Source organism: Rhinatrema bivittatum, chromosome 14 (assembly GCF_901001135.1).
Source record: "Rhinatrema bivittatum chromosome 14, aRhiBiv1.1, whole genome shotgun sequence".
Classification (NCBI taxonomy): Eukaryota; Metazoa; Chordata; class Amphibia; order Gymnophiona; family Rhinatrematidae; genus Rhinatrema; species Rhinatrema bivittatum.
In genome coordinates this window covers 17664516-17690871 of record NC_042628.1, presented here as the reverse complement: position 1 = coordinate 17690871, position 26356 = coordinate 17664516, and the positions used below count along the sequence as shown (strand labels likewise).

General features: G+C 40.2%; 1 protein-coding gene across 1 annotated transcript; it reads left to right on the top strand.

Moving 5' to 3' along the window:
* Positions 1 to 866: 866 nt before the first annotated feature.
* On the top strand, positions 867 to 25849 carry LOC115076153 (cytochrome b-c1 complex subunit 2, mitochondrial). The gene is made up of 14 exons (XM_029577290.1): positions 867 to 1022; positions 6344 to 6421; positions 8143 to 8292; positions 9588 to 9652; positions 9768 to 9824; positions 10753 to 10877; positions 13891 to 13988; positions 14420 to 14477; positions 17718 to 17813; positions 18292 to 18491; positions 19239 to 19319; positions 24569 to 24645; positions 24949 to 25102; positions 25596 to 25849. Exons 1-14 carry the CDS (start codon positions 990 to 992, stop codon positions 25677 to 25679), a joined length of 1356 nt encoding a protein of 451 aa, XP_029433150.1. The 5' UTR covers positions 867 to 989; the 3' UTR covers positions 25680 to 25849.
* Positions 25850 to 26356: the final 507 nt, after the last annotated feature.

The following is a 26356-nucleotide window of genomic DNA, read 5'->3' as shown; positions in this document are numbered from 1 at the left end:
GGCATATAGTTAACTTTTTACTACCTTGTTCTATGTATAACGCTTAGGCGTATGTTAATATGTTCTCTGTACACCGACGTGATATCTTGATAAGCGGCGGTATATAAAAACCAATAAATAAATAAATAAATAAATATATTATTCACTTTCTCCACACTTTTCATCATTTTATATAGCCCTGTCTCAGTAGTTTCTTTTCCAAGGGGAAGACTTCTGCTTTTTAATTCTCTCCTCCTATAAAAATTGTTCTATACCTCTAATCATCTTTGTGGCTCTTCCCTGTACCTTCCCTTCATGAACTGTGTCCTTTTAGAAATGGGCACTTAGAGCTGCATCCTGTATTCCAGATGTAGGGGCCTGGAACATGGAATTATATAATAACACATTTTTTGTTTTCGTTTCGTTTGCAATCCCCTTCTTAATCATTCCTAAAATTCTATTTGCTTTTAACGTTGCCCCACTTTAGATCAGCCTTTGTTCTGAGAATTCTCCAATATTTCTTTGCTAAGATCTAATGAACAAAGTGGAGTCCATTATTTTGTAGGAAACTTTAACCAAAAAAAATACATTCTTGCCACAAATTTATTTGCTAGCCTGGCTACCTATTTGTTAAAAGAGAACTAACTCACCGAAGTTTCAAAATGAGATTTCACGAAGCTCAGACCAGAACAGCCACTTTCAACTGCTATTTTGAGCAACGACTTGCTAAGTTTGTATTTACTAGGAATGTGAAACACGACATTAAATCCTCTTACAATGCAGTCGGACAGAATGTGTGTTTTGGTTTTGAAAGACAGACCCCCAAAAAATGGGCACATTTAAAAAATAGGGCAAGCGTTTCCCCAAAAGCGCCAGAAAGAGACAGCGTTGCAGATCGCTGTGCAGCGCCCAGCGAAGGGTTAACGCGCCGCGGCGCATGCTGGGTAGGCAGCCGCCGCCATCTTTCTCTCCCCCGGGTCGGCGGGCGGGCGTGAAGGAGAAGCGGCAAGATGAAGCTCGTCCTTGGCGTCCGCTATCTCTCGGTGAGTGCCGGGTACATAGGCCGGTTGTCCCCCGTGGGCGGAAGAGCGCGGTTACGGCGGGGGGCGCATAAAACTCGGCTTCATGGGTGGCGCCTCCCTGCGGCCCGGGGGAGGCCTGGCTGGGTCTTGCCCCCGGCAGCGGTGGGGGTAGAGAGTAGGAGGGGGGGCTGCGGTGCTCCTAGCTCCCCTCCCCCTCCTCCGCCTTTCCCTGACCTGGAGGCTTTCCCGGTTTACCCCGAGCTGGCGGGGTGGCCGCTGAAGGTCACGGCCTGCCCTCTGTGCTTGGCTCAGGTTTGAGCCGATTGACACAAACCCCGACCTCTTAACCTGCGCAGCTGTCTGCTGCCGATGTTGGGGCAGTGCGCATTCTGCTGCCCACCCGTTCTGCTCCTTTGGCTACGTTGTGATTGATGTTACCTGGGGTTTTGGCTACACAGCAATGTGTACTTTCAAACGAGAGCAATAGTAAAAGCGTTAGCAGTGGATCTGATAGCTTCCTGGAATATTTGTTGCTAGTTAAAGTGCTTTGGGATAATCCAGAAAAGGTCTGCTACCTTTTTGTTTCTCAGCGTTTTTAAATATTTTGGTTAATAAAATGTTGAATTCTTATTAATAGACCAGCTTTTGGTGCTGTTAAACACTCTAGGCCTGATGTAATAAGGTGTGCGCTGCTGAATGCATAGGTGGTTGTGTGCAAACTTTATTTCCAATGCACCAAGGAGTTTTGCATACAAAAAATTGTGCGTGTAGAAATGTGCATTTTGGTTAGTGCCCTTATATCTAATGCTAACGAAGGCATTAACTCCCAGCCCCTAGATCAGAAAAATAGGTAGGCTTAACCATGTAATCTTAATGCTTGAAATTTAACTTCAACTCTGATGTGGTGCAAGTTCCTGGGCTGAGCCTTGGTGCAATGGACCTGTACTCCAGGATTTGAGCACAGATTAGTTGTGTGTACAAAACATTTGTGTACATTGCATTTTTGTGCACATGTCCAGGTTGGCACACTTCTGATAAAATTCCCAATACATTACCATACCATTAGCTTATTATTATTTTTTTTTGGAGTGCACATGTAAAGAAAATGTGCTGAAGTACAGTGCATATTTTATTAATAAAACAAGTTCAACAAAAAACCAAGGTACACTTGACATAGTACAACAATCCCCCCCCCACCAGGTAAAAAAAAAAACCTTCAACCATCACTGGAGGAAAGAGCATTACAAGGCTCATTGTAGACATATTGCAATTGCTTCATAACATGCAGGTGTATGACATTTACTTATTTAAAAAAAATTCTTATCCTAAATCAAACTGTTATCCATTGCGAGTGCAGATATTAGCTGGACTTAAGCTGGGTTCTAAGCTGAATATCCTAGTGTAAACTTTTTAATATATGGATAAATAAGTTAAAACATAATGAACAAGGGCGCACAGCTGAATGCAAAGGCAGGCTCTTCTCTACTTTACTTTGTGATATGTACTGTATCCCTTATTGCAGAAAGTATGGAACCAGCATCCTAAAATTCCAGGGAAAATGCCACCCTGGGGAGGACCAGATAGACAAGGGAGTAGGCCAGGTAGCGAGCTGATAAGTCTCCTTAAATTAAAAAAAAAAAAGGGGGTGGGGTGGGGGATATAAGAGTGTAAGCAACATGCCATGCTTTGGCAAAAGACTACTGACTTCCCCTTTGCTGGGTTAGCCTTTTAACGTAGTGACATCAGAGATTTTGCACTCTGCCCCATCTGCTGGTGGAAGGGAGAATCCCACAGGTTACTGGTCTCTCAGGCCTAGAGGAAAACTAATTAGCAGGTAAGACATAGTTGAACCTTCAAATTAAGGGCACCTGTCTGTGTGAGACATGGGAGTGTTATGAACTTACAAATGGTCAACGGGGGTAACCTGATATAGCTAAGGTAGTGCTTAGAGGAGAAAGAATAGGTTATGCATCCAATCAATATGACCATGGATTTATTTATTTATTTTTTTTACAGTCTTGGTAACGCAGTTTACAGATTTGGATATTATCCTATTATATTGAGGGGAGATCTAAACTATTGCACATGCAGAATTAGATATCCTAAGCTTGTAGGCCAAGCCTTAAATATTCATATTAGGGGGGAGGGTGTCCATTTTTTGTGTGGCAGTTTAGAGTTAGTTGATGTATGGAAGACAGTGAATCCAAATGTGAAAGATTTTACCAATCTAGCTAGAGCAGATGACACAAGCATTCGCGTTATCTTTTAATTTCAGAATTCTCTTTTCAGCGTATTCCTTGGTGCTAAGATTTGAGACTCTTGTGATATCAGATTATCACTGATCTACCAAACAGACTTTTTATTTGTAATTCTTTTTTTATTTATATTCTGTCTTTTAGACCCTTCAAAGCAGATTATATGCAGGTACTATTATATGACTGCTGTTTGGCTCCAGACAGATTTTTCCAATTTGAAAGATACATTCTTACGCATTAACACTGCCACACTGCAGCTTTTGGTTGTGCCTGATGCATAAAAAAACTTGTGAAGCCCAATTCTGTTTTAATTTAAAATCTACCTTATCAATTAAATGCATCTCTTGCAAAAAAGCAATATTACACTTCACCTTTTTCAGTTGTCTAATCATGACCCCTCATAGGGGTACCAAGCCCTGCAATATTTCAAATAACTATTGAAGTTTGGTCGCCATCCTAGTTATTTACACAGTACAAAACTTGAAAAAGCTCAAAACCACATTTTGAAGGTCTGCTGTGTCGAAACCGAGCAACAACCTTCTCATATAGCCTATCATCAAAATTAGACAAATGCAGGATGAGGACCAGTTACCGCTTCCACCCATCCCAATCTCTTCCCTAATTCTCTCCCATTATCCTTCCAAAACTAAACCAAGAGCCCACTCAAGTTGGGCCTATGGCTGACTTCCAGGGATGGATATCTGGGCACATGCCTTGCACATAGCACTTCCTCGTTTTCTCCCTCCTGAGCCATTCCAGCCTGTCTTATCCCCAGAATGAGTGAGATGGAGAGAGCATGCACTAAGCATTGGTTATGATTCATTCTGAGTGATGGGAGAAGCAGCAGTGGAGGAGCCCTGGCAACCAAGATAGATAACCAGCCTGCTGCCTGCACCACTCCGACATCTCCCTTCTCTTGCATGCATGCATATAGAGGAAGCTGGTGATTGTGATTAGTTGATGCATGTCTCTTCCCTTTGATTTAAATTTTGGAAGAGAGACTAGTGGCGCTTTCAGTGCTTCCCTAGCTCTTTTTGCCATATGCGTCCTTTCCATGACTGCACTGCCTGTTCCGTGGAGGTTGGTGTGCCATACCACATTTTTATTAATGATGGTGCGCCTTGGGCTTTAAAAGGTTGAGAACTACTGCCTTATTCTATCTTCGCTGTATGGTGTATACTGTACAGCTATACAGATAGCTAAACTTTCATCCAGCGCTTTATATATGAGTACAGACTGACTCTTAAATTCCAAAACATTCATTGAGGAAACAAATTGAAAAACACAGTTCTGTCATAGCATAGCCAAATCTCCCAGAATACACTGCAATCTGCCTTTTATAGTCACCAAATCAAAGCCAAAGCTTCAAAGTGTTTTGACATTTCTGGTTTTCAGTACCATCACTAAGTGGAAACATAATTACACAAATACTGCATATACAGAACACTCCCAATTTAAAATACTATAACATGGGCAGACAAATTTTGATGACTTTTACTTGAGTAGTTCACAAATGTGATTAATTTGGGCCATGGGATAATTGAGTGATTGTGAGCTGCTTTAAGCTTCAGCTGGTAAGATGATGAAATTGATTTAGGACTTGATTTATTAAGAGGGTGGTATATAGGCACAGTATAAAACTATTTGAGAGCTCAGACTCTGAATTTCAAAGCCGCCTCATGTTAAGTACCCTACCAGCAAAGGATGTAAGGATGATGAATAGCCTGGAGAAGAATGAACAGGTGCTGTAAACAGGGTTTTGAAAATCCACTCATATAATGCGAGTGGCTTTTCGTGACTGATGAGAATGGTTGCACAGGGCAGGAAGAAGAATATGGGGACCAGGAAGAGGCCATAACATCTTCAGCCTGAACAGGACTTTTGGTGATGGAGGAAGAAGTGAGAAGGTTGCACTGGGGTGAGTGGGGGAGGTTGGTGAGAGAGAGGGGCTGCATGGGAGGAGGGGGGAGGGGGCCTTTGTGAATACATTTCTTCCCTGACTGTAAGTAATTTAAGAATATCTCTATAAGGATACATGGAGCATTTGCCATGTACAGTTGAATAATCCAGCTTTTGATGCCTTGGCAACCCATAAACTAAGAAACCGTTTTGGCTATAATGGGCCATTCTTATATAGCACTAGACACTCAAAAGTTAAAGGGCTTTTTTTTTTTTTAATTTCAGCAGAGTGCAGTAAAATGTTTGACCTGAAAATTAAGTGTGTCATGTTTGTTACAGCTCAGAAGCAACTGTGGGTTTCATAGACGTAAAACCTGTTTTTTGACCTGGTAGCTTCCTCTTTCTTCTCTGGGCTTTCTTGTTCAATTGGCAGCTTCTGCTGGGGCTTTTTTCCTGTCTGTCCTTGAAGGCACTTAGTATTGGCATCTTTATTTTCCTCTGGGCAGTGACAGGGGAGGAGAGTGCTGTGTTCTGTCTGCTCCAGACTCTCTCTCCTGTCCTGAGCTCTGCAGGGCACTGGCCAACAGAGGGGGTGCATCAGCCCAGAATGCCATGACCAGGAGCAATGCAGAACCGCACCAGAACCTTAACCATTCTGTACCCCGTAATTTTAATTACTGTTGTTAGTTCTAATATGTATTTTTTCTTTTTTCTCCTTTTAACCACTTTATATATTTACTTTGGGGCAGCCCATGAACAAATGTAATCATAATAAAGTTTCCTGAATCAAAATCTGAGAAAAGCATCATAGGGGAAGGGAGAGGAGAGAGAGAGAAAAGCACCAGTAATGTGTCTTTCTGAGACTCTTTCCCATAACCAGAGAAAGGAGACAGCAGCGGGTAACAGCAATGCTCTCTTACTTCTCCCATTGGGGGGGGGGGGGGCGTGCCTTGACTAAACCCTGTGACCCGCTGCAGAGAGCAGGGCTACGTTGGGGAGGGGAGGCACTGGGTAGTAGCCCTGAATTTCCCCATGTGGCTCCCACCTCCTTCCGACAGCCCTGCATCCGAGTACCGGCACCAATATAAGAAGAACAATCACTGTGGGAATGTAAACCTGATGGTTTTGCTGGTAGAACTCGTTCCCATGGAATATTCTGTTAATTGGATCTGCAATTTCTTGTTCTAGCGGAGGTTGTATTCCGTGAAAGCTGTTCCCAGACATGCAGCGGCAGAGCAAGGAAGACTGCAGCCTGAGGAGCTCAAGGTCAGGATAATAATGCATCTTTACCCTTTGTGCGATGTTAAGTGTGCCTTCTTTTCCTTCACGAACCACTCCAGTGATTAGTGGATGTGCTGGACTCCAGAGCCCAGGGAAATTATTTTAAGAGCTAGCCACATCAGCTAATAGGATGCTGTCCTGTCCTGAAAGAATTGTTCTAAGTGTCCTAGTATATTTTATTATGCAATAACCAAATGTGTAAACTGAGTTTATGCAACTGAATTGAAAATCGGAGAGCAGCCTTGCTCAGATAAGATTTAATTTTTGCAAAGTGACTTTTCACATGCCAATTTTCAAAAAACCCACATCTCATAATTCCAGTGTCGTTTGTTGAAGTGCTACCCCCAAGATGTAACATGTGAAAATATAGCATGTCACACTTGCCAACAGAGAAAATAGCTTTTAAACGGAAAGTTGTTTTTGTTTTTTTTCCTGTTGCTTTTGGCCTTTATTTCTGGGTGTCATGCACCCAGCTGCCTTCTGACCTCCCTGCAATTCATACTGGGCTCTATGATAGGTGCTAGGAATGGTGAGACCCACAGGGGCTCGCTGTTTGCAATGCAAAACCTAAATCATAGAGGGCCCTTCATCATTGGAGAGTGTATCGTGCTATAGTTTTGGGCAGTTCAGTCTGCCACTTTAAAACAAAAATCAATATGGTTAGATACTGATTTTTTTTTACTGTACCATATTTCAAAATAAACCATACTGTGTGAGGTCCGAATTTTACTACTAAAGCGATTTGCTTTTGGAATTTCTTGAGTCTGCCCTCTTGTGAATGTCCTGGTGGTAATCACATTAACAAAATAGATGTGCACACTGGATTTTTATTTATTTTTATTGTATTTTAAAACTCTTATTTATTGCTTAATCAATGAGGGTAGGCCTAAGCGGTTCAGACAAGTCTTTCTCTCACGGACACAACTGCTTGCAAGCAACCTGTGTAAAGAATACGTTGAAAGTGAATGTTTTGGATGGATGTGGCCTGAGTGGTTCTACTTTCTGTGTGTATTTTTGAAATATTACTTAGGAGAACTTTTTGAAATACTATAATGTTGTAAAATAGTAATCTCTAGTTCTGTCATTGACAGGTATTCCCTGTATCCTTTTGCATCGTGAACGTGATCTTATCATTGATATCCTGCAGCACGGCAGGATCTGTACCTAAAAATAGTTGAGCTATGGCGAAAAACCCAAGGCCCATTTTAGAGACACTGTGAGAACTATAAAATGGAAAAGTTACTGAAACCTTTCTTTCAGTCAGTGCTTTTGTCACTTCTGTTCATCATTTTTTTTTGTTGTGATGAAAACCAAAATGTGGTTTTACAGCAGTCACAAGAAACAGAGTGAACTGTATGGAGCTAGTTTTTTGGTTGGCCTATATGTGAATATATAGCTTAACTTTGTTCTGCACATAATGTTGATTCAGCCTGTAAGTGCTCAGAAATGAAATGTTACTTGCATGATTTCATCAACTTGGGAAATTCAAAGAAACTTTTGAAGGCTCAAAACTAAGTTCTCAGTGTAAAGGTTTGTGTCTACCATAAAGATCAATTAAGCAAGAAAAATGTAAACGTGACCTGATTTTGGGGTAAAGTCCCCTCGAGTCTGCCAAAGTAGACAGGTTTTTATTGTGGAATGTTTTAAAATACCTTGCGCAGTGCATGAAGTATAGCATTTATTATTGAATATTTTATTTCATACAGATCACAAAATTGCCAAATGGTTTGGTGATTGCTTCTTTGGAAGACTATTCTCCCGTTTCAAGGCTTGGTGTATTTATTAAAGCGGGAAGCAGATATGAGAGCAGCAGCAGTCTGGGTGTCAGCCACTTGCTCCGCCTTTCGTCCAGTTTGGTATGTTTCCTTTTTCTCTGGAATGCAAAGGAGTGGAGCCCTCAAACTTGTTAAGCTTACCCTAGATGCTTTTTTCCTGTTCTTTCAGTGCCCTGTTGCTTGAAAATAAATGTGGAACTTCCTTCAGCCCAACTGTCCTGAAATTGGCTGTGTTAGAATGTTACCCTTCTGTGCAGAACATAGAAAAACATAGACCATGTGGTCCTTCTCTGCCTTCGTGTTTCTATCTTGTCTGCCCATCCACACCAACTCCTCGGCTCTACAATCCCTAATACTCCTTGAGAGATCCCTTTGCTTGTCCCATGCTTTCTTGAATTCAGATACTGCCTTTCAAAATGCAGACTATAGGTCAAAGCATACTTTGAAGAAAAAGGAACAAAACCATTAAGTTCTTCCCTGATTTTTTTTTTTCTATTGAAAATTGGTAATAAAGAGATGGTATGTAGTTGAAACACACATGGCTTTGATGGGAGATAATAGTATATACAATTTGGGGGGGAGGGGAGAGGACCATTAGAAATGTATTTACAACCTATCATTGGAAAAAAATAGTTAAGGAAAGTGTTTTACGAAACTATTTGGTACAACTTTGCATCTTTGAATCTGACTCACCACCATGTTTTTCACTTGGATAGTGGAAAATGTGCCTGAGCATTTATTTATTTATTTATTGTTTTTGTTATACCGAGTTTCATGATAGGCATCACATCAACCCGGTTTACAAATAACAAGGAGTGTAAAGCATAACGTAACGTAAAAAACATAACATATCATTACATAACGTAATGTAAAAAAGCATGAGCATAGAGTTCTATTGCTGTAGTAATCCCCCTGTTTTTGGCAGTTCCCTTAGAGTGTATTGTGGTGATGCTTTTCAAGTTTATCCCTTCAACAGACATACTTTGTATTTGTGTAGGATAAGGTCAGGTTTATTAATATTAAGGTAACTTATTTCTGTTAAAATTCTGTTTGCCTGTTCTTTTGTTTTGGTTTTTTTTTAATATGATTATTTTAATTATAAATTGTTGATGCCCTATGCTGTAGCTTGCCTTGGGCATTACTGCAATAAAATAAAAAAATTCAAAATAAAAGTGAGAGAAAAATTAGGGAGAAAATACACATAGCTTGTCTTCATTTTTTTTATATTTGATTTTCCTTCTTTACAACTGTTTATATTTACTTGGAAAATTAGATGCAGAACAGACTTGTGATGTTTAGGTGGTGATAACCCTAACTTTGCATATGTTTATGGATAAACGAATGACTATATAATGTGTGTTAAAAATATTTCATAGACTACTAAGGGAGCATCATCTTTCAAGATAATCCGGGGCATTGAAGCTGTTGGTAGTAGCTTAAGGTATGTAATTGTTATTGCTTTTAAACGTAATTTAATCTGTATGTGCTTTTTATTACATAAAATGAAAATCCTACATAATCCTACAAAAAATTGTTAACCAACTTCCATTTTGCAGTGTAACTTCTACAAGGGAAAATATGATTTACCGTGTGGAGTGTCTGCGTGACTATGTGTAAGTATGCTGATGCATAAAACAGAGAGAAGCACATGGTAATGGGAACAAGGAAAGCCCGAGTTCAAATCCCACATCTCTCACTGATGCTCCTTCACGTCACTCTCCCTTATCTCGGGTACAGGCTTAGGGGACGGTTTATTAAATGTTTTCTCCCATTTTATGTCTATGGAAAAAATGCTTAGTTAATAGGGCCCTTAGATTGTAAATCCACTGAGGTGGGGAAATAGCTATTGTACCTGAATGTAACCCAGCATGAGCTCAGGTTTGGAAAGGCGAGTAATTCAATCCAAAATCCAATCAAAATCATTTTGCCTGATCCAGAGATTCAACCCTAATCAGCATTTTTAGGATTGTCATCATTAATTGGGATAATTCATACTCAATAAAAAAAAGATAAAAATGACAAAGTTTTCAAAATAGCTACTAACTAGTAAAGCCCAACCGTGGCTAAATAACCAGATTTAGTGGTAGGGTTTACGATCATGGTTTCCGTAACTTATTCCTGTATTAAAATGTAGGTTTCCAGCACCATAAAACTGCATATTTATAGAAGCTGTGGTCATGTTGACTGGTTTAATTTTGCAGATCCTATGAGTCTGGGTGAAGAAAGATAGATATATTTCATTACAACCTGAGCAAAGAATTATGTGCGCCATGTTGTCCACTTGGCATGTAGAATTAAGGATCAACACAAAAGCTTCATTGACATGATGAAGACATGATAACTCTCAAAAGCTAGTCACAGATGCATGAAGTTAGTTCAGTAACAAAGGTTCAACTGCAGTTTATTTGTTTGACCCGTAATTCATTATCACTCATAGTTCAAACTTGGGCATCTGTTTTGAAGCCTGTTGATTTGTTTTCATTATTTTTCTTTTCTCTTTTAATTCAGATAATTGCATTATTAATTTCTTCCATTTTACAGGGATACTGTCATGGAGTATCTGCTCAATGTTACCACAGCACCAGAATTCAGGCCTTGGGAAGTGTCTGACGTTCAAGCAAAATTAAAGCTTGACAAAGCAGTTGCATTTCAAAATCCTCAAGTTGGTAAGTTACTCACCCTTTGGTGTAGATAATGTGGAAAACCTTTTGAAAAAAAAATATTGTAGATTATATTCTGATGAGTGATCTTCAAAAAAGAAAAAAAAAGTTTGTATTTGTTTACTGTAAGCAGAGTTTGAAAAATATTTAGACTTTTATGCCAGGGAAAACAATTTTTTCTTTTCTTTGCGATTTTGTTTCCATGTTGTTTTGTCTAATTTTTTAATATTTTTGTTTTGTGTATGTTTTAATTTTTTGCTTTTCTTTGCTCTCTTTTTCCTTCTTTTTCGCATTAGCTGCTGCCTTTGTAGAGTAGGGGGCCAGGTGCCAAATATCAAGTAAGATGAGGAAGGTTTCATACTTATTTCTGCAACATGCCTCCTCGGCCTTGTACACAGAATTCTATGTAGTTATAATCATAAACCAACCTCCATCCTACCTTGGAATATGTTTTGAAAATTTTTTGTGAAAAACAAATTGTGTAAAATGTGCTTAAAATCTGCTAAAAAAAGCTCCATGTTGTTCAAATTTTTAATCTTATTCTTCAAATTGTTATAATGGGTGTTAACCTCTTCAACCCTTCCCACCTCTAAATGGCAATTGGTCACTTCTGACCCTCTCAGCGTCTTTGTGCTGATTTTTTTCTTAATGGTTATTTTACACACCACTTGCGCTCGCCGCGTCTGAATCTTTGTTTCTTTCAACACTCTCAATCACAATTGAGTTGTTTTGGATTGATGTTTTTGACCTCACAAATAGCGGGGATTTTGTGTACAGTGCTATAAAGTGCAGCATTGTTCATTTGGGATGAGGGTGAGGTACTGAAATACAATAAGCAGGAATTAGACCTAATCATTCAAACACATCCAAAATAGATTTGCTTATTGTGGTTTAATCATTTTTCATTGAAAAAAAAAATTCTACAACAAGAGGTCAAAATATGAGGCTCAAAGTAAATAAGAGCTGGGCGTTTAGTTTATAAATGTTTAATCACATTTCTAACTATAAATCAAAGCAATATTATAAAATATGTTTTCATGGAAGAGGTGATGGATGCATGGAAAAGCCTCCCAGGGAAGGTGGTGGAGATAAAAATAATAACGGAATACATGGGATAAGACACAGAGGACCCCCAGTTACAAAAATGTGAAGGGGAAGATGGAAATGAACTGGGGCCTAAGGCAATGCGACAGGAATTTAAATTGGGCAAATGAGATGGGCTTTATGGTCCTTTATCTGCTACTTTTCTCAACCTGTTGGAGATCCTGCTTATTTGGAGATTACAGTGAATCCTCAAGCCTTTCAGTGTGATTTAAAATACCTGATTATTTTACCAGTTGTTTGGCTGAGGAGGAATCATTTTAGATTAGCTATCACCTGCTTTTGGAAGTAGGGTAGTAATGAGCTTGTCGATTACTGAGATGTAATATTTTATATTTGGAATTGATTGGATTTTGTTTTAACTGTATTGTCTTTTATTTTATGTTGAATGTATTATTTTGAAGGTAAGATGCTGTGAGTGCTTTTTAGCAGTAAAGCATATAATGTTTTATCATATGCCATGTATCTATGATCTGAATACAGAGTAGCTTAATATTGATGGCTTAACAGTAACATTAATTACTAAGGAATGACTTGCTATTTCCACATGCTTCTGAAATATCACACAATGCACTGAGCATACAGTCTTAATACTATTCATTAGCTTTTATGTTTGTAACATAGTAAATGTTGGCAGATAAAGATCAAAGGACTGTCCAGAAAAAAACAATGGACTACCTGTTTGTTTTTGATGATAATGTTGCTTGAGGTGCACGATTTGAAAAAGGGTGGCGTCCTACAAATATTTATGCAGAGACTGATACATTGTTGGAACCCTTCATATTATCTTTTTCTGTAGCAGTTCATTTTTTCTTGTATTGTCCTTTTTGTTTTTTTCTATTCTGAATGAAGTTGCATGGTTACCGTGTCACCTCACTTATGTACATAGAAGTCTTTAGCAGTTTCCCAGAAAAATTGTATGATAAAGGTTTGAGCCTTAGCAGAATTTAATGATTTATCACCTGGAAAAGTGTGTGTTCTTTCAGCTCTGCACCATCATGCTTTCAGTGCCTTTTGCCGCAGTTTGCTTTCGAAGTTGAAAAAATGAATATGAATAGCTGTGGGACTTGCTGACGCAGAAAGTCTGGATGGCGTATGCTGATAGAGGCCCTGATGTAATAATATGCGCTCAGTTATGCACACGTTAGTGCATTATTGTGCGCTCTGCCGTGTGTACAACTTTTCTTCTAATGTAACAAGGAATTTGACACACAAACCGTGTGCACAATCTATGCTGTGCCATGTTAATCCAGGCATTGGCTACTACTCCTTAGTGCAGAGAGATGCGCAGGCTTTGCTCTGGTTTTCTGAACACTGGAAATGTAACTCCTGGACAGAGGTACAGTAGTTTTTGGCACTGGTGTTAGTCTTTGAGGCTGAGCCTGAAGTTTATGGTATCTGGGTTCTGTATTTGGCATTTATGCACATAAGATGTGATTTGTCTGCTCGGAAACGTTTTGTGCTTGCTAAGCATATCTTTGCACATTTTCGTTTTCATGTGTTTGGTTTTTTGTTTTTTGTTTGTTTGTTTTTTTTAAACTTGATGCATTAGCAAACCAGTAGCTTGCTGCATTGTAGGTTAACTTTTTTTTTTTTTTTTTTTTTTTTTTAAAGCATGTGAGTAAAGAATGTGCACTGACCTTCAGCACACTTTTGATTCACATATAATTAAATCTGGGCTAGTTTGAAAAATGCAACATTTCTAATTTTGAGAAACAATATATATAATTTTTTTAAATTTAAAATCTTGTGTAAATTGTGTAATTTTCAAAGCAATTGTGTGTATATACAATTTTCTGATGCTTTGATCGGAGATTGATGATCTATGTAATGAGAAAACCGTGTAGCTTTTCACCACAACCACCAGCAATAAACCTTTTTTTTAAGCCCACTTATTTTTCTTTTGCTCATTTTTCAGGTGTCCTTGAGAATCTTCATGCGGCATCGTACCGTAACACACTTGCTAACTCCTTATTTACTCCTGATTTTATGATTGGAAAATTTACACCTGAGCAGGTAGAAATGCAACATTTTAATCTGTGCTTTCAGCAGTCGCTGTAGAAGAACATTGCAGTGTTAATTCCACAACTGTAATTTTGCTAAGGCGAAATATTTAATCAAATAGCACATGTGGCTTCTGCATTGTGAACAGATATGACCACAATAGTGTTAGCAACTTCTAATCAAGTTGTCTGAATTAAAAAAAAATCCTTGATGCCTTCTATTTATTGAAGGAGCCAGATAGATTCCATTTCTTTTCTTGGTGTGTATATGACATTGATAGTATATCACATCTTGGGATGATAAAATGCATTTTAAATCATGACCGGTGTAAATATTCGTGCCTGTTTGTTATTTGGAAAGAAATGTTTTGAAATTTGTACTTTCGTACTTAGTATTCTGTACCGTGAATGTCCTCATGGTTTGTTTTTTTTATTTTGATGTAGCTACACCAGTTTGTACAGGACAACTTTACAAGTGCTAGAATGGCACTGGTAGGACTGGGTATGTATGTATTCAGTTAATAAGTATACAGTTGTCATTTTGGGGATAATTTTATAGGATGTTACGTAAGGCCTAGATTCATCCTTTCACTATAAATTTTGCATGAATAATGCCCGCAATAAAAAAAAAAAGGGGGGGGGGAGGGGCTTGGTTGGGGTAATTTGAGTTATCGCAATGCGTGCTATTTTACTGCATCATGCATTAAATTGACCACACATGCAATATTTTCACTTCGCAGCTTGTGAATTACCCAGACAGGCATTTCCACGTTTTGGGCTGCTGCTGGCACGTGAGAGAGAGAGAGAGAGACTTTTTATAAGGCTCTCATATTAGTCAACTATTTATACCACTGTAGGAGGGTGAACTAGTAACTCGAGGTGAGGTTTTGGTGGCGGTCTAGGGTTTGGGGGCCAGTTTGACATGCACAGTCAGAGGTACGAACAGCACAGTACACATCAGTGAACATTTGATTTGGAATGAGGAAAGGAACGCGAGATTTGTACATTGTACTCTTGTCCTAGCTTGATGGCAGCTAGGTCAGGGATGGCGAACTCCAGTCCTCAAGGGCCGCAAACAGGCCAGGTTTTCAGGATATGCACAATGAATCTGCATGCACTGCCTCCATTGGATGCAAATCTTTCTCATGCATGCTCATTGTGGATATCCTGAAAACCTGGCCTGTTTGCAGCACTCAAGGACTGGAGTTCGCCATCCCTGAGCTAGGTAGAGAGTGCATCAAACAAGGTCGAGAGTACAATGTACAAATCTCATCTTTGTGAACCTTTCCTCTCTCCAAATCGCATCAAATCTTCACTGAAGTGTACTGTGCTGTTCGTACCTCTGTGCATGTAAACTGGCCCCCTAAACCCTAGACCGCCACCAAAACCTCACCTCGAGTTCTACAGTGGTAGAAATAGTTGACTAATATGTGTGCCACCCCAAAGTCTCTCTCTCCCTCCCGAAATGGGATTTTTGATAAATATTGCAAATCCCGGTTCGGGAATAGTGCCAGGAAAAAAGGTGTAGTTATTTCTGGCGTTAAAACATGCGTTCCCTGTACATACCTGGATCAGTCCAGACCGTGGGTGGAGCCTCCTGTCCAGCAGATGGAGACAGACCAAAACTGAAAGGGTATCCTATATCAGGACAGAGCCTACCCTACACCCCTTCAGTATTCGTCTGTCTCCAGCAGGTGCAGGCAGCTAAACCTACGGGTCCCCTTCTTCTTCTTCCCTTAGTTTCCCTGAGGGGATTTTCTTTACTTTTGGTCTGGATCAAGCAAGCATTAAATTCTTGTTTTAAAAAAAGAGGACTTTGAAAATTTTCTCCCTTTTTTTCCTCATAGAGACAGTTCGGTCTCTTCGCTCTGCTGGGAGCCTAATGGGGGGGGCTTGCCCATCTTAGGCCCCTTTTTCCTGGTGACTGTCTGGGGTGATACTGGTGGTCCAGTCCCTCCCCCATTATCTAGCTGTCCACTGTAAAACAGTACCCTCTCGGGGAGTGCTTTTCCCCTGGCTTAGCAAAAAAAGAAAAAAAAAAGGGTACAAGGAGGGTTGTACTTGTTACTTGTATTTGTTACTTTTTAAGAACTGTGGACAGCTCCGGCAGCCTGCAGAGTTCAGTCACTGCCTCCACTGAACTTCAGCCCTGCACAGCTCAGCTGTTTTTACTTTTTTAGCGATTTTTTTTTTTCTTCAGCGCTGATGCCCCGTTCTAGCGCCTGTAAAGCATGTGGAGAGTCTGCCACACGTTTTCCAGCAGAGGCCTTTGTTCAGGGTGCCTACTGGGTGGGGACGGTCCCTCATCGGTCCCCTCGCCCCTCAGTGACCTGGGGGCGAGTTCCCTGCCGCGTGGCCAGGCCGTTCCTGGCCCGGAAAACCGCGGGAACGGCGGCCATCTTGGAAGCAGGCTCAAATGCAGAATCAGATGTGCAGGAGGAAGGTGAGCCCGATTTTTTTTTTTCTTTTTCTCCTCCTCTGGATTTGAAGCCCCCTCATGCCCCGAAGGGGCCTGTCATTCTAGTGGCTCCGTATAGTCCTGCTCGAAGAACCTGCCATCTCGGTCCCACTCTATTTAGGGAATCTTTGGTACATCCCACGGTCTGGACTGATCCGGGTACATACAGGGAAAGGAAAATTGGTTCTTACCTGCTAATTTTCGTTCCTGTAGTACCACGGATCAGTCCAGACACCCGCCCGTACTAGATCTGATACGCCCGCTCAAATGTTCTGTCTCTTTTTCTACAGGTTTTTTCAATTATCTGATTTGTTGTCTACTATTACTAAAGGCACTAGAAGCATCTTAACAGATGAAAATAAAATTATATGCAAGAGTGTTTTTATTCATACAGAATCCTTTCAATTGTTCACTTGTTCAATTTGTTAGTTTTTTCTTATTGCTTGCTTGATCTTTGGGAAGTTATATCTGCTTTAAAAGTACTTTATACTGAAGGGGTGTAGGGTAGGCTTTGTCCTGATATAGGATACCCTCACAGTTTTGGTCTGTCTCCACCTGCTGGACAGGAGGCTCAACCCACGGTCTGGACTGATCCGTGGTACTACAGGAACGGAAATTAGCAGGTAAGAACCAATTTTCCTATAATGGGTTACGCTATCGCATGCAAAGTTAAACACCCCTCATTTTCATTAACTGCACTCAAACTGTTTGACTAAATTTTGAAAATTTGCATACACATCTTGTGATGCGAAAAATAACAAATGCAATAATGCCCGAACACATTTTGATGAATGACCTTGTAAATTAGGTGGCAAAAAAGTGCATAAGCTACACCAGTTCTCAAAGCGGATTTACATGCACAAGTTTGCTTTGAAAATTATCCCGCACAATTACGCCAGGGGAAAATGTATGCATATTCTTTTGAAAATGCAAACTGCAAACTCCTTCCCAACTCTGCCTCCAGAAATGCTTCCCCTCAGGCTGGGTAAACGTACGTGCAGGAAATTGTGTGTAAGGCCACTTTTGTGGGTAAAACACAATTTTACCTAGGAAAATGCCTTTGAAAATTGCTCTGACCAATTTTTTTTCTGCACTTCAATTATTAAAAAAAACCAAACCAAAAACAGTATTAACCCCTTTTAAAATAGTTATAGCTTTTCCGGAATGTAGCCTCCTTTATTGTAAATTATACACGGCCCAGGACACAGCCTTGAGTATTTTTGTCCTCCTTTAGCCCTTGTAAGTTATTTAAGTTCATTGTAAGACACTCATTTAATGTTGTAGGTGTGAGTCATCCTGTCCTAAAGCAGATCGGAGAACAGTTTCTGAATATCCGAAGTGGTGTTGGTGCTGCTGGCAAAAAGGCCCAGTATCGTGGAGGTAAATCTCAAGGGAGGGGGGTGATTTATTTTTTTTAAATTACTCTTTTCTCTTAAGTCATACTTTAATTGCCACTAGAGTTCTTTATAGACTTTTCAGAGAAGTGTTTAGTCTTGCACCTCCAAATATAATGTAAAATAAGCTTTGAAGAATTTCAGATATTAATAGAAAAGATTATAAAACAAACATACTGGCCAGACTGATATGGGCAACAACAAGCAGCGTGTCGCTTGTTTTAAAGGAAAATGCTCTGAACGTTTTACCTCTTCCAATATTACAGCAGTTCTTGTGGCCTTGTTCACGGACATGGATGTGGTCAGCTGAATAACATTTGACATGGTTTGCTTAGAGGCAATCTCTTCCCAGTTAGAAAAAAAAAAATGTGCACGCATAAATTTAACTACTAATTCATGAAGACATTCAGACTTAATGAGAGACGATTTGGATTTCTGATTTTTGCTGACGTTTTTCTTTTCAGCTGAGCTGCGTGAACAAACTGGTGACAGCTTGGTCCATGCTGTTGTTGTTAGCGAAGGAGCTCCTGCAGGAAGTGCCGAGGCCAATGCTTTTAGCATCCTTCAGCATATTCTAGGTGCAGGACCTTTGATTAAGAGAGGGAACAATGTCGTCAGCAAACTGGTACAAGGTGTAGCAAAGGCAACTCTTCAGCCCTTTGATGTAAGTTGCAGGATCTGTTCTAGAAGTTATCTGATTTGTATTGTCACCCAAGTACCTTGGGGAGGGCTAGACAATAAGAGTTTTACAGAAAAAAATGGTTTCTTGTAACTGATTGTATATATTGCCATCTTGAAATTATATTTGCTTTATAAATGCTATACTGCCACTCCTAACCAATCTAGATGCAAGGTGACTCTATTTATGGCCACAGTATGCTAAACATGTAGAGTTTTATTCAAAATTATACTATCTGAAAATTCCCATTATGTAAAAAATCACAGGCCTCGGACTATGTTCTGTTATCTGGAAACATTCTGTTATGCAAATATTAGTTAACTTTGTATATTCCATTATCTGGAAAAACTCCCGTTGTCCAGAAAATTCTATTGTCTAGCACAAACCTGGGCTCAGCTATTCCAGGGCTGTAACCAATTTTGGGTCACCTTAGCTCATATTTCCTCCATTTTCAGCTATCTGTATTTACATTTCTGTGACTTTTTTTTTTTTTTTTAAGTATATAGAGTTTTGCAAAGGGTGTTTATAGTCAAATAATTGAATAAAGACCCAAGAAGCATTTGTCCTGGGCATAGTTATTTTCTTTGAGTTATATGTTGTTTGTGATATATTAGTCATCTGTGAACTTTGCAAAATGCACACGAATGAAGAGTATATGGTAGCACATAATTCAGAATTACCTATTTTGTTTTACTTTTAATGTTAATACTGATTTTATTTTGTATTGTGTAGGTTTCAGCATTCAATGCAAATTACTCTGATTCTGGACTCTTTGGCATTTATACCGTATCTCAGTCTGAAGCTGCTGATGATGTAAGTTACTAATTGTAATCCACCTGTGGGTGTCATTTTTTTAAATTATTATAATAAACTGAATTCACACATTTGTGCAGTACATTTTTTGATTGTATAAATATTTACTCTCTTGATTTTGAGTCCATTTTCCTAGCATAATTATTTTATAACACATTGTAGCTCACAATCCATTTACAGCACCATAAGGTATTAAAAAAGAATTCCCAGAACTTTTTCTATAGATGTTTGTGTATCGCATTATAAAAGTAATATTTACAAATTGCTTCACTGTTAATATTCTTTTGTGGCAGTATATAATACTATTTATGTAGTGCCATCAGTGTAATGGATTTGTAGAAGGTAATTGAGATCCCCGATATAAGATGCACTGGGCTGGGTGCAGATTTTACTCTGCAGTGCAGCAAGACGTTTTGTACATAAAAATGCGCACACAAGTTAGTGCTCCTCCATTTAAATCCCATGTTAATGAAGGCTCTGGTGATTACTCCCCAACACAGAGAGGTGCATAGGATTAACTCATGGTTTATTGCTCCTGGCCGAAGCTGGAATAAAGTTACCCAGGCTAATGTTAATCTGTGGGATCCTGCACTCCAGAGTTTGTGCATAAACAGTGGTGTCTCTAGACAGAAGTAATTGTGAGAGGGGTGGGGAGCAAGCAAAATGACATTTCCACACTTCATGTCCGCCTCCACAACCTGGCCCCCTGTCCTTAAATTGTTTATAACAGACAACAAGAAAAATAAATTCCAAGAGCTTCTGTATAATTTTTAAAAACCTGGCCGGTTTCAACTTTCTGGTAAAACTACTATTGCCAATTATTTGATAACCTCATTCAGCCATTTCTTCTGTGTGGATATGAGAGAGAAGTCTGGAGTCTGTACAGGAAGAGACAGAATCTCAATATAAATCCTGCACTTCCAGTTCTGTACCACACTCTGCATCTACAGAAATCCTAACCATGGACTTGGGATTTTGTCCCTTACAACTCACACTACAAAAAAAGTATATATATTCAAATTTTACAGCATCACAAACATCTTCTGCTGCCTGATACTTTGTAAACTAACACAAAACCGTGCATGTAAATTCCTCTGGGGCTGGAGCAATATAGAACTATGTTGCATTTCTTTCATAGGGATGTTACCGGATCTGATTTCCCAGACATTGAAGATGCTGGGGGTATCAGGGCTGATTCCATGTCTGAGCCAAAGAAAGATCCCATTTTGATTTCTTTGCGCAAAGCCTCATGTTTCTTCCCTATTATGAAGGCTATTCAAGAACTGATCTGGATGGGGGTGCCCCAGAAGCTAATTTTAAAGGGAGACAAACCTTGGCAGGGCTGTACCCCCTGGATCCAGCTGTGAGTGAGCAATTGCGTTTTCCGAAAGTGGATGTGCTTGTATGTGCCATCGCAAAGCAGACGACTATCCCCATAGATGGGGGAGCAGCATTGAAGGATGCACAAGATAGAAGAATTGAGGCCATCCTTAAACAGGCCTTTGAAGTGATGGCAACGAATTTTGCAGATAGCTTTTTGTTGCTCCCTGGTGGCTCTGGCGTGAATTCCAGAGTAGCGATAGAACCGGCAGCCTTTTTTTGGTGGATGTCATCTGCAACCTGGTCTGCACGTCGGCCAGAGGGATGGCTTCGGTAATAGCAGCCAGTCAGCTAGGGCTTAGGAATTGCTCAGCTGATACTATTTCAGAGTCTAATCTTAAGAAATTGCTCTTTAAGCGATCACTCTTGTTTGGGAGTGAACTGGAAAAAATGGCCAATAAGTGGGGTGTGGCCCAGGTTCCTCGGTTACCAGAAGAAGCAGACGTTGCGCTCCTTTGGCATGAGAGGTCGTGCCAGGGGTTTCAGATGCTTTCGGCCCTACAGAGGAGCAGCTTCCCAGAGGACTCTGCTTTTGGGTAGGTCTCAGTCCTTTCATCCCAGGCAGCCCAGAAGAGGCGCAAGCTCTGGAAATGGTGCGCCCCGAGTCTCTCAATGAAGGCATGCCGAGCCACCCCTGGGAACAGGAGGTAGGGTGGTCACCACTCTTTTTTTTTTTTTTTTTATCGGAGGTGGGTTGAGATCACATCAGTCCAGTGGGTTCTGGAGGTGATAAGAGATGGCTACATTCTGGAGTTTCTCAGTGTTCCTTGGGACATCTTCATGGTGTCTCCCTGCAACTCTCAGCAGAAGAGACAAGCAGCCTGTGGGCTGTAGTTCTGGTGCCCAGGTGTCAAGAAAATATGGGCCGATATTCCATTTATTTCGTTGTGCCCAAGAAGGAGGGCTCCTTTCGCCCCATCCTAGATCCCAAGGGAGTCAACTTTCATTTGCAGGTGGCTTGTTTATATATGGAAACCTTACACTCGGTGATAATGGTAGTACGGTCGGGGGAGTTTCTGACGTCCCTGGATTTGTCAGAGGCGTACCTTCATATTCCCATCCGTCTGGAGCATCAATGGTTTCTGTATTTTGCTGTTTTGGAGCGACATCAGTTTCGAGCACTGCCTTTTGGATTGGCTATTGCGCCCAGAACCTTTTCCAAAGCTATGGTAGTGGTTGCGGCAGTGTACAGAGGATGGCATTCTGGTTCACCCATACTTAGACGATTGGCTGATTTGGGCAAAGAGTCTGGAAGAGAGCCTTCGGGTCTCATGCAAGGTGATCTCCTTGCTACAGAAACTAGGATGGGTGGTGACCTTGACCATAGAAACATAGAAAATGATGGCAGAAAAGGACCAAATGGTCCATCCAGTCTGCCCAGGAAGCTTATGGTAGCATCTGCTGCACCATACAAGTCACACTCTCACTTAGTTTCCCAAACCGTCAGTTTAGGGCCCTTGTTGGTTGCTGTCTGAGTCCAATTCCCTTTTACCTCTTGCCACTGAAGCAGAGAGCAATGTAGGAATTGTACGCAAAGAATCAGGCATGCTGGTTAAGGGTAGTAACCACCACACCAGCAAGTTATCCCCATGCTTGTTTTCCCAGACCATAAAATCCAATGTCCTTGTTGGTTGCTGTCTGAATCTAATTCCCCTTTTCCCCTTCCGTAAAAGCAGAGAGCAATAATGGAGTTGCATCAACAGTATGAAGGCTTATTGGTTAAGGATAGTAACCCCCACACCAGCAAGTTACCCCCATGCACTCTTTTTACTTCATTTCCATCCTCTAGCCTTTAGGGATCCACAGTGTTTATCCCATGCCCTTTTGAAATCTTTCACCGATTTTTATCTTCACCTCCTCTTCCGGAAGGGCATTCCAGACATCCACCACCCTCTCCATGAAGAAATATTTCCTGATGTTGGTTCTGAGTCGTCCTCCCTGGAGTCTCATTAAATGACCCCTAGTTGTACTGATTTCTTTCCAACAGAAAAGGTTTGTCGAATGTGCATCATTAAAACCTTTCAGGTATCTGAAGGTCTGTATTATATCTCCCCTGCACCTCCTCTCGAGGGTATACATATTTAGGTCCTTCAGCCTTTCCTTATAAATCATTTGATAGAGACCCCCCCACCATTTTTGTTGCCTTTCTCTGGACCACCTCCATCCTGTCTCTGTCCCTTTTGAGATATGGTCTCCAGAACTGAATACTCCAGGTGAGGTCTCACCTTTTTCTTACTGGTTATTCCCCTCTCTATGCAGCCCAGTATTCTTCTGGCTTCAGCTATCACCTTGTCACATTGCTTTGCCATCTTCAGATCGCTAGACACTATCATGCTATCATCCCTCTCTTGCTCCGTGCACAACAGCCCTTCACCCTCCAAGACATATACAGCTCTTTTGGATTACCACACCCCAGATGCATGACTCTGCACTTCTTGGCATTGAATCCCAGCTGCCATTTCTTTGACCACCATTCAAGCTTCTTTAAGTCATGTTTCATTCTCTCTACACCTTCCGGCGAGTCCACTCTGTTACAGATCTTAGTATTATCCTCAAATAGACCAACTTTACTTTCTATCCCTTCCGTAGAGTGTGACCACACCTTGAGTACTGTGGGCAGTTCTGGTCGCCCCATTTCAAAAAAGACATAGTGGACATAGAAAAGGGCAATGAACATGATAAAGGGGGATGGAGAAGCTCCCTTACAGAGAGAAGCTAAACAGATTAAGGAAAAGACAACAGAGGGGGGATATGATACGGATTTATAAAATCATGAGTGGGGTAGTGTAATAGGGTTGCTTAGCCTAAGTCCTGAGACACTTGGCTAAGAATATAAATAGGCCTCAGTGTTCGGTAAAACAAGTGTGTGAAAGGGAAAAGTAAACAACAAATGTGCAGGGTCCTTGGTGAGGGACTTAAAGTCACATGAGAAAGCAGCTGTTTCTTGCTCTGGGCTGTTTTGGAAAATTGCATGTTTTTCTCGAAACATTTTCAGATGTGCAGATGAAGAAAGTATAACTAACAGAAGCACGTGAGTGAGTGTATGTATGTGAGAGAGAATCTTTAACTTCTGGAGGTAACAGAGCTGTGCTGCTTTACTGGGCCCTTTTAACATCAGTAAAGAAAATAGTATAGTGTATTGTTATTATTATAACCATTGCCTTTGCTATATTTGTGTATTATCTCTGCTGCATTGTTTTGTGAAGCATAACCATATAATAAACCTGTTATTGGAATCTACAGTTGTACTGACTCAAGGTGTGAGTATGGTGTGTTGTGTCTGGGGTAACGGGACCTGTCAGGGAGGAGCTTGTATGATACTGGTCTCTGTGTGTGGGGTAGTGGATCTTGCCTGGTGGATAATGGCCTTGTGTCTTCCACAAACACAGTGAACCTGTAACAGGTAACTAGGGAATGGTTATTTACCCTTTCATATAATACAAGGACTAGGGGATATGCCATGAAACCAGCAACCAGCAGACCATAGAAAGTATTTTTTTACTCTGCGTACAATCAAGTTATGGAATCGGTTGCCAGAGGATATGATCAAGGCAACAAACACAATGGGATTCAAAAGAAGGCTGAACAAATTCCTGAAGGAAAAGTGCATAAACAATTTCCCCACAAAGATTTGTGAAAGCCAGCACTTCTCCCTGAATGAGATACCAAATAGTTGAACTATTTCTTGTATTTGCAACCCAGACTGACTGTTGTCATGGACAGAACGCCGGCCTCTGTGGACCTGGGTCTCCCCCAATATGTCTCTTCTTATGTTTAGATTTGGGTGTTAACAGCCTATTGTCATATGCTTCTGATATGGTACAAAAGGCCAACAATCTTGGGATATAACTAAAACTGTGTTGTTCTAGGTTATCAAGGCTGCTATGAACCAAGTCAAGACACTTGCCCAGGGCAGTATCACTGAAGCTGATGTAGCAAGAGCCAAGTAAGTTAAATGAATTAATTTGGAGAGAGTATGTTTTTGATATTCTATATACAGTGTGAAAACATAACATTTTTCCTCACATCTTGAAAAAAATGTACTTCACTCCTCTCACACACTGCTTTACTTGGTCTGTGTGCTTGTCAACTTATTTTCATGCACCTGCTTCAAAGCCATTTGATTTAAAGCTTAGATAGCTACTTTATATGCATGTTAAGTGATCTCTAGAGACTGGACAGGTGAGTGTGATTTCTGAGATTTTGAGGTATGTAAACATTTACTGTAACCATTTTTGTTTAACTGTAGAACTCAGCTAAAAACCAGCTACTTGATGTCCCTTGAAAACTCACATGGACTACTAGATGAAATTGGCTCTCAAGCACTGGCATCTGGCACATATATATCCCCTGCTGATGCAGGTCAAAAGATAGATTCTGTAGCCACAGCCGATATTGTGAAAGTAAGTGAAGAGCACATTAAAATAAGTTTATACTTGATAGTGTGAGCTTTTCAGGGCATGATTTGCTCTGTGGAATGTCTAGCAGGCTTCTACAAATTAGGTGCTTTACCTTCATACACGCAGTGCTAACGCATTTACAACAAAGGTTATTTCCACTTTATTGAAAACATTTTACATTTCTTTCTTTAGTGAGCTCAAGTAAAATTTCTCACGTGCAGTTTTAAACTTTGGTGTACTTTGTGTGTCCACATGTGGGGCAGGCAAAGAACTAATAGCACATTCTGCCAAAATATTTTGTGGGTGTGTCATATTGAAGGTCCTGTTGGTATGGATTATAGCTCATGGCTCAACCTGTACAACACTAATGCTGGTTTCATTATTTCCTCTCTTTTACTCTTTGTACCAGTATTTTGGCTGCTGAGCAGTATATCTAAGATTTGCATTATAAATATATTTGATCATATATTTTCTAATGAGTAACTTTGTTTTCCAGGCTGCAAAGATGTTTGTTGCTGGCAAGAAATCAATGGCAGTCAGTGGAAACCTAGGGCGAACACCGTTTGTTGATGAATTGTAATGCTGGCATAAGATTTTGTATTTTAAGTGTTGGGGGAAAAAAGTTAATCACAACTGAACTTAAATATAAATCATTACATTAAGAAACTGGTAATATGTATTCCTGTTTTATTTATGAATTCAGGTGCTTCAGAACATTTAGCCCAGTGCAATAAAATGTGTTATCACATTCTTTGATTTATTAGTGATTAGTTCTAAATGTTGTAACATGGTATTCTTTGCTCGGCATGGGAAAGTAATGAGAATATTGCAGAGAAGGTCGAGTGATCTGACTTTGAACCCCATCTGATGAGCAGTAAATGAGATGTGTGCGTATTGTATCTGACACTAGCCTTACTGGTTTGAACTGATAGGCTGGTCAGAAATTCCAGACAGTGGTATATCATTTAATAATTAGCAATTGCCCTAGAATGAGAAGCCAAGTTTAGAGTTTTTGTCAAATTTAAGGTGCTTTTTAAGAAAGTTAATGGCACTACTGTATAAGTAATAATGCTTTTCATTTCTCCAGAAGCAAATCAGGAAGAGTGGAATGTGAAGGGGCAGTGTTGACTATATATTAAGAGTAGCATTCAGAGCCTCCATATTGTAACAGTAAACAAACACCACCCTACACAAATGCATGTTAAGAGGTAGAGGTCTATATGCCAAGGATTTGTGCTGGTGTTAAAATGAGTGAGG

Excerpts from the sequence above, each read along its gene's own strand:
- LOC115076153 (XM_029577290.1), top strand. The coding sequence starts at position 990 with ATGAAGCTCGTCCTTGGCGTCCGCTATCTCTCG. Across the intron at positions 10,878-13,890 it reads ATTTCAAAATCCTCAAGTTG|GTGTCCTTGAGAATCTTCAT; the intron begins GTAAGTTACTCA and ends CTCATTTTTCAG. Across the intron at positions 17,814-18,291 it reads AAAGGCCCAGTATCGTGGAG|CTGAGCTGCGTGAACAAACT; the intron begins GTAAATCTCAAG and ends TTTTCTTTTCAG.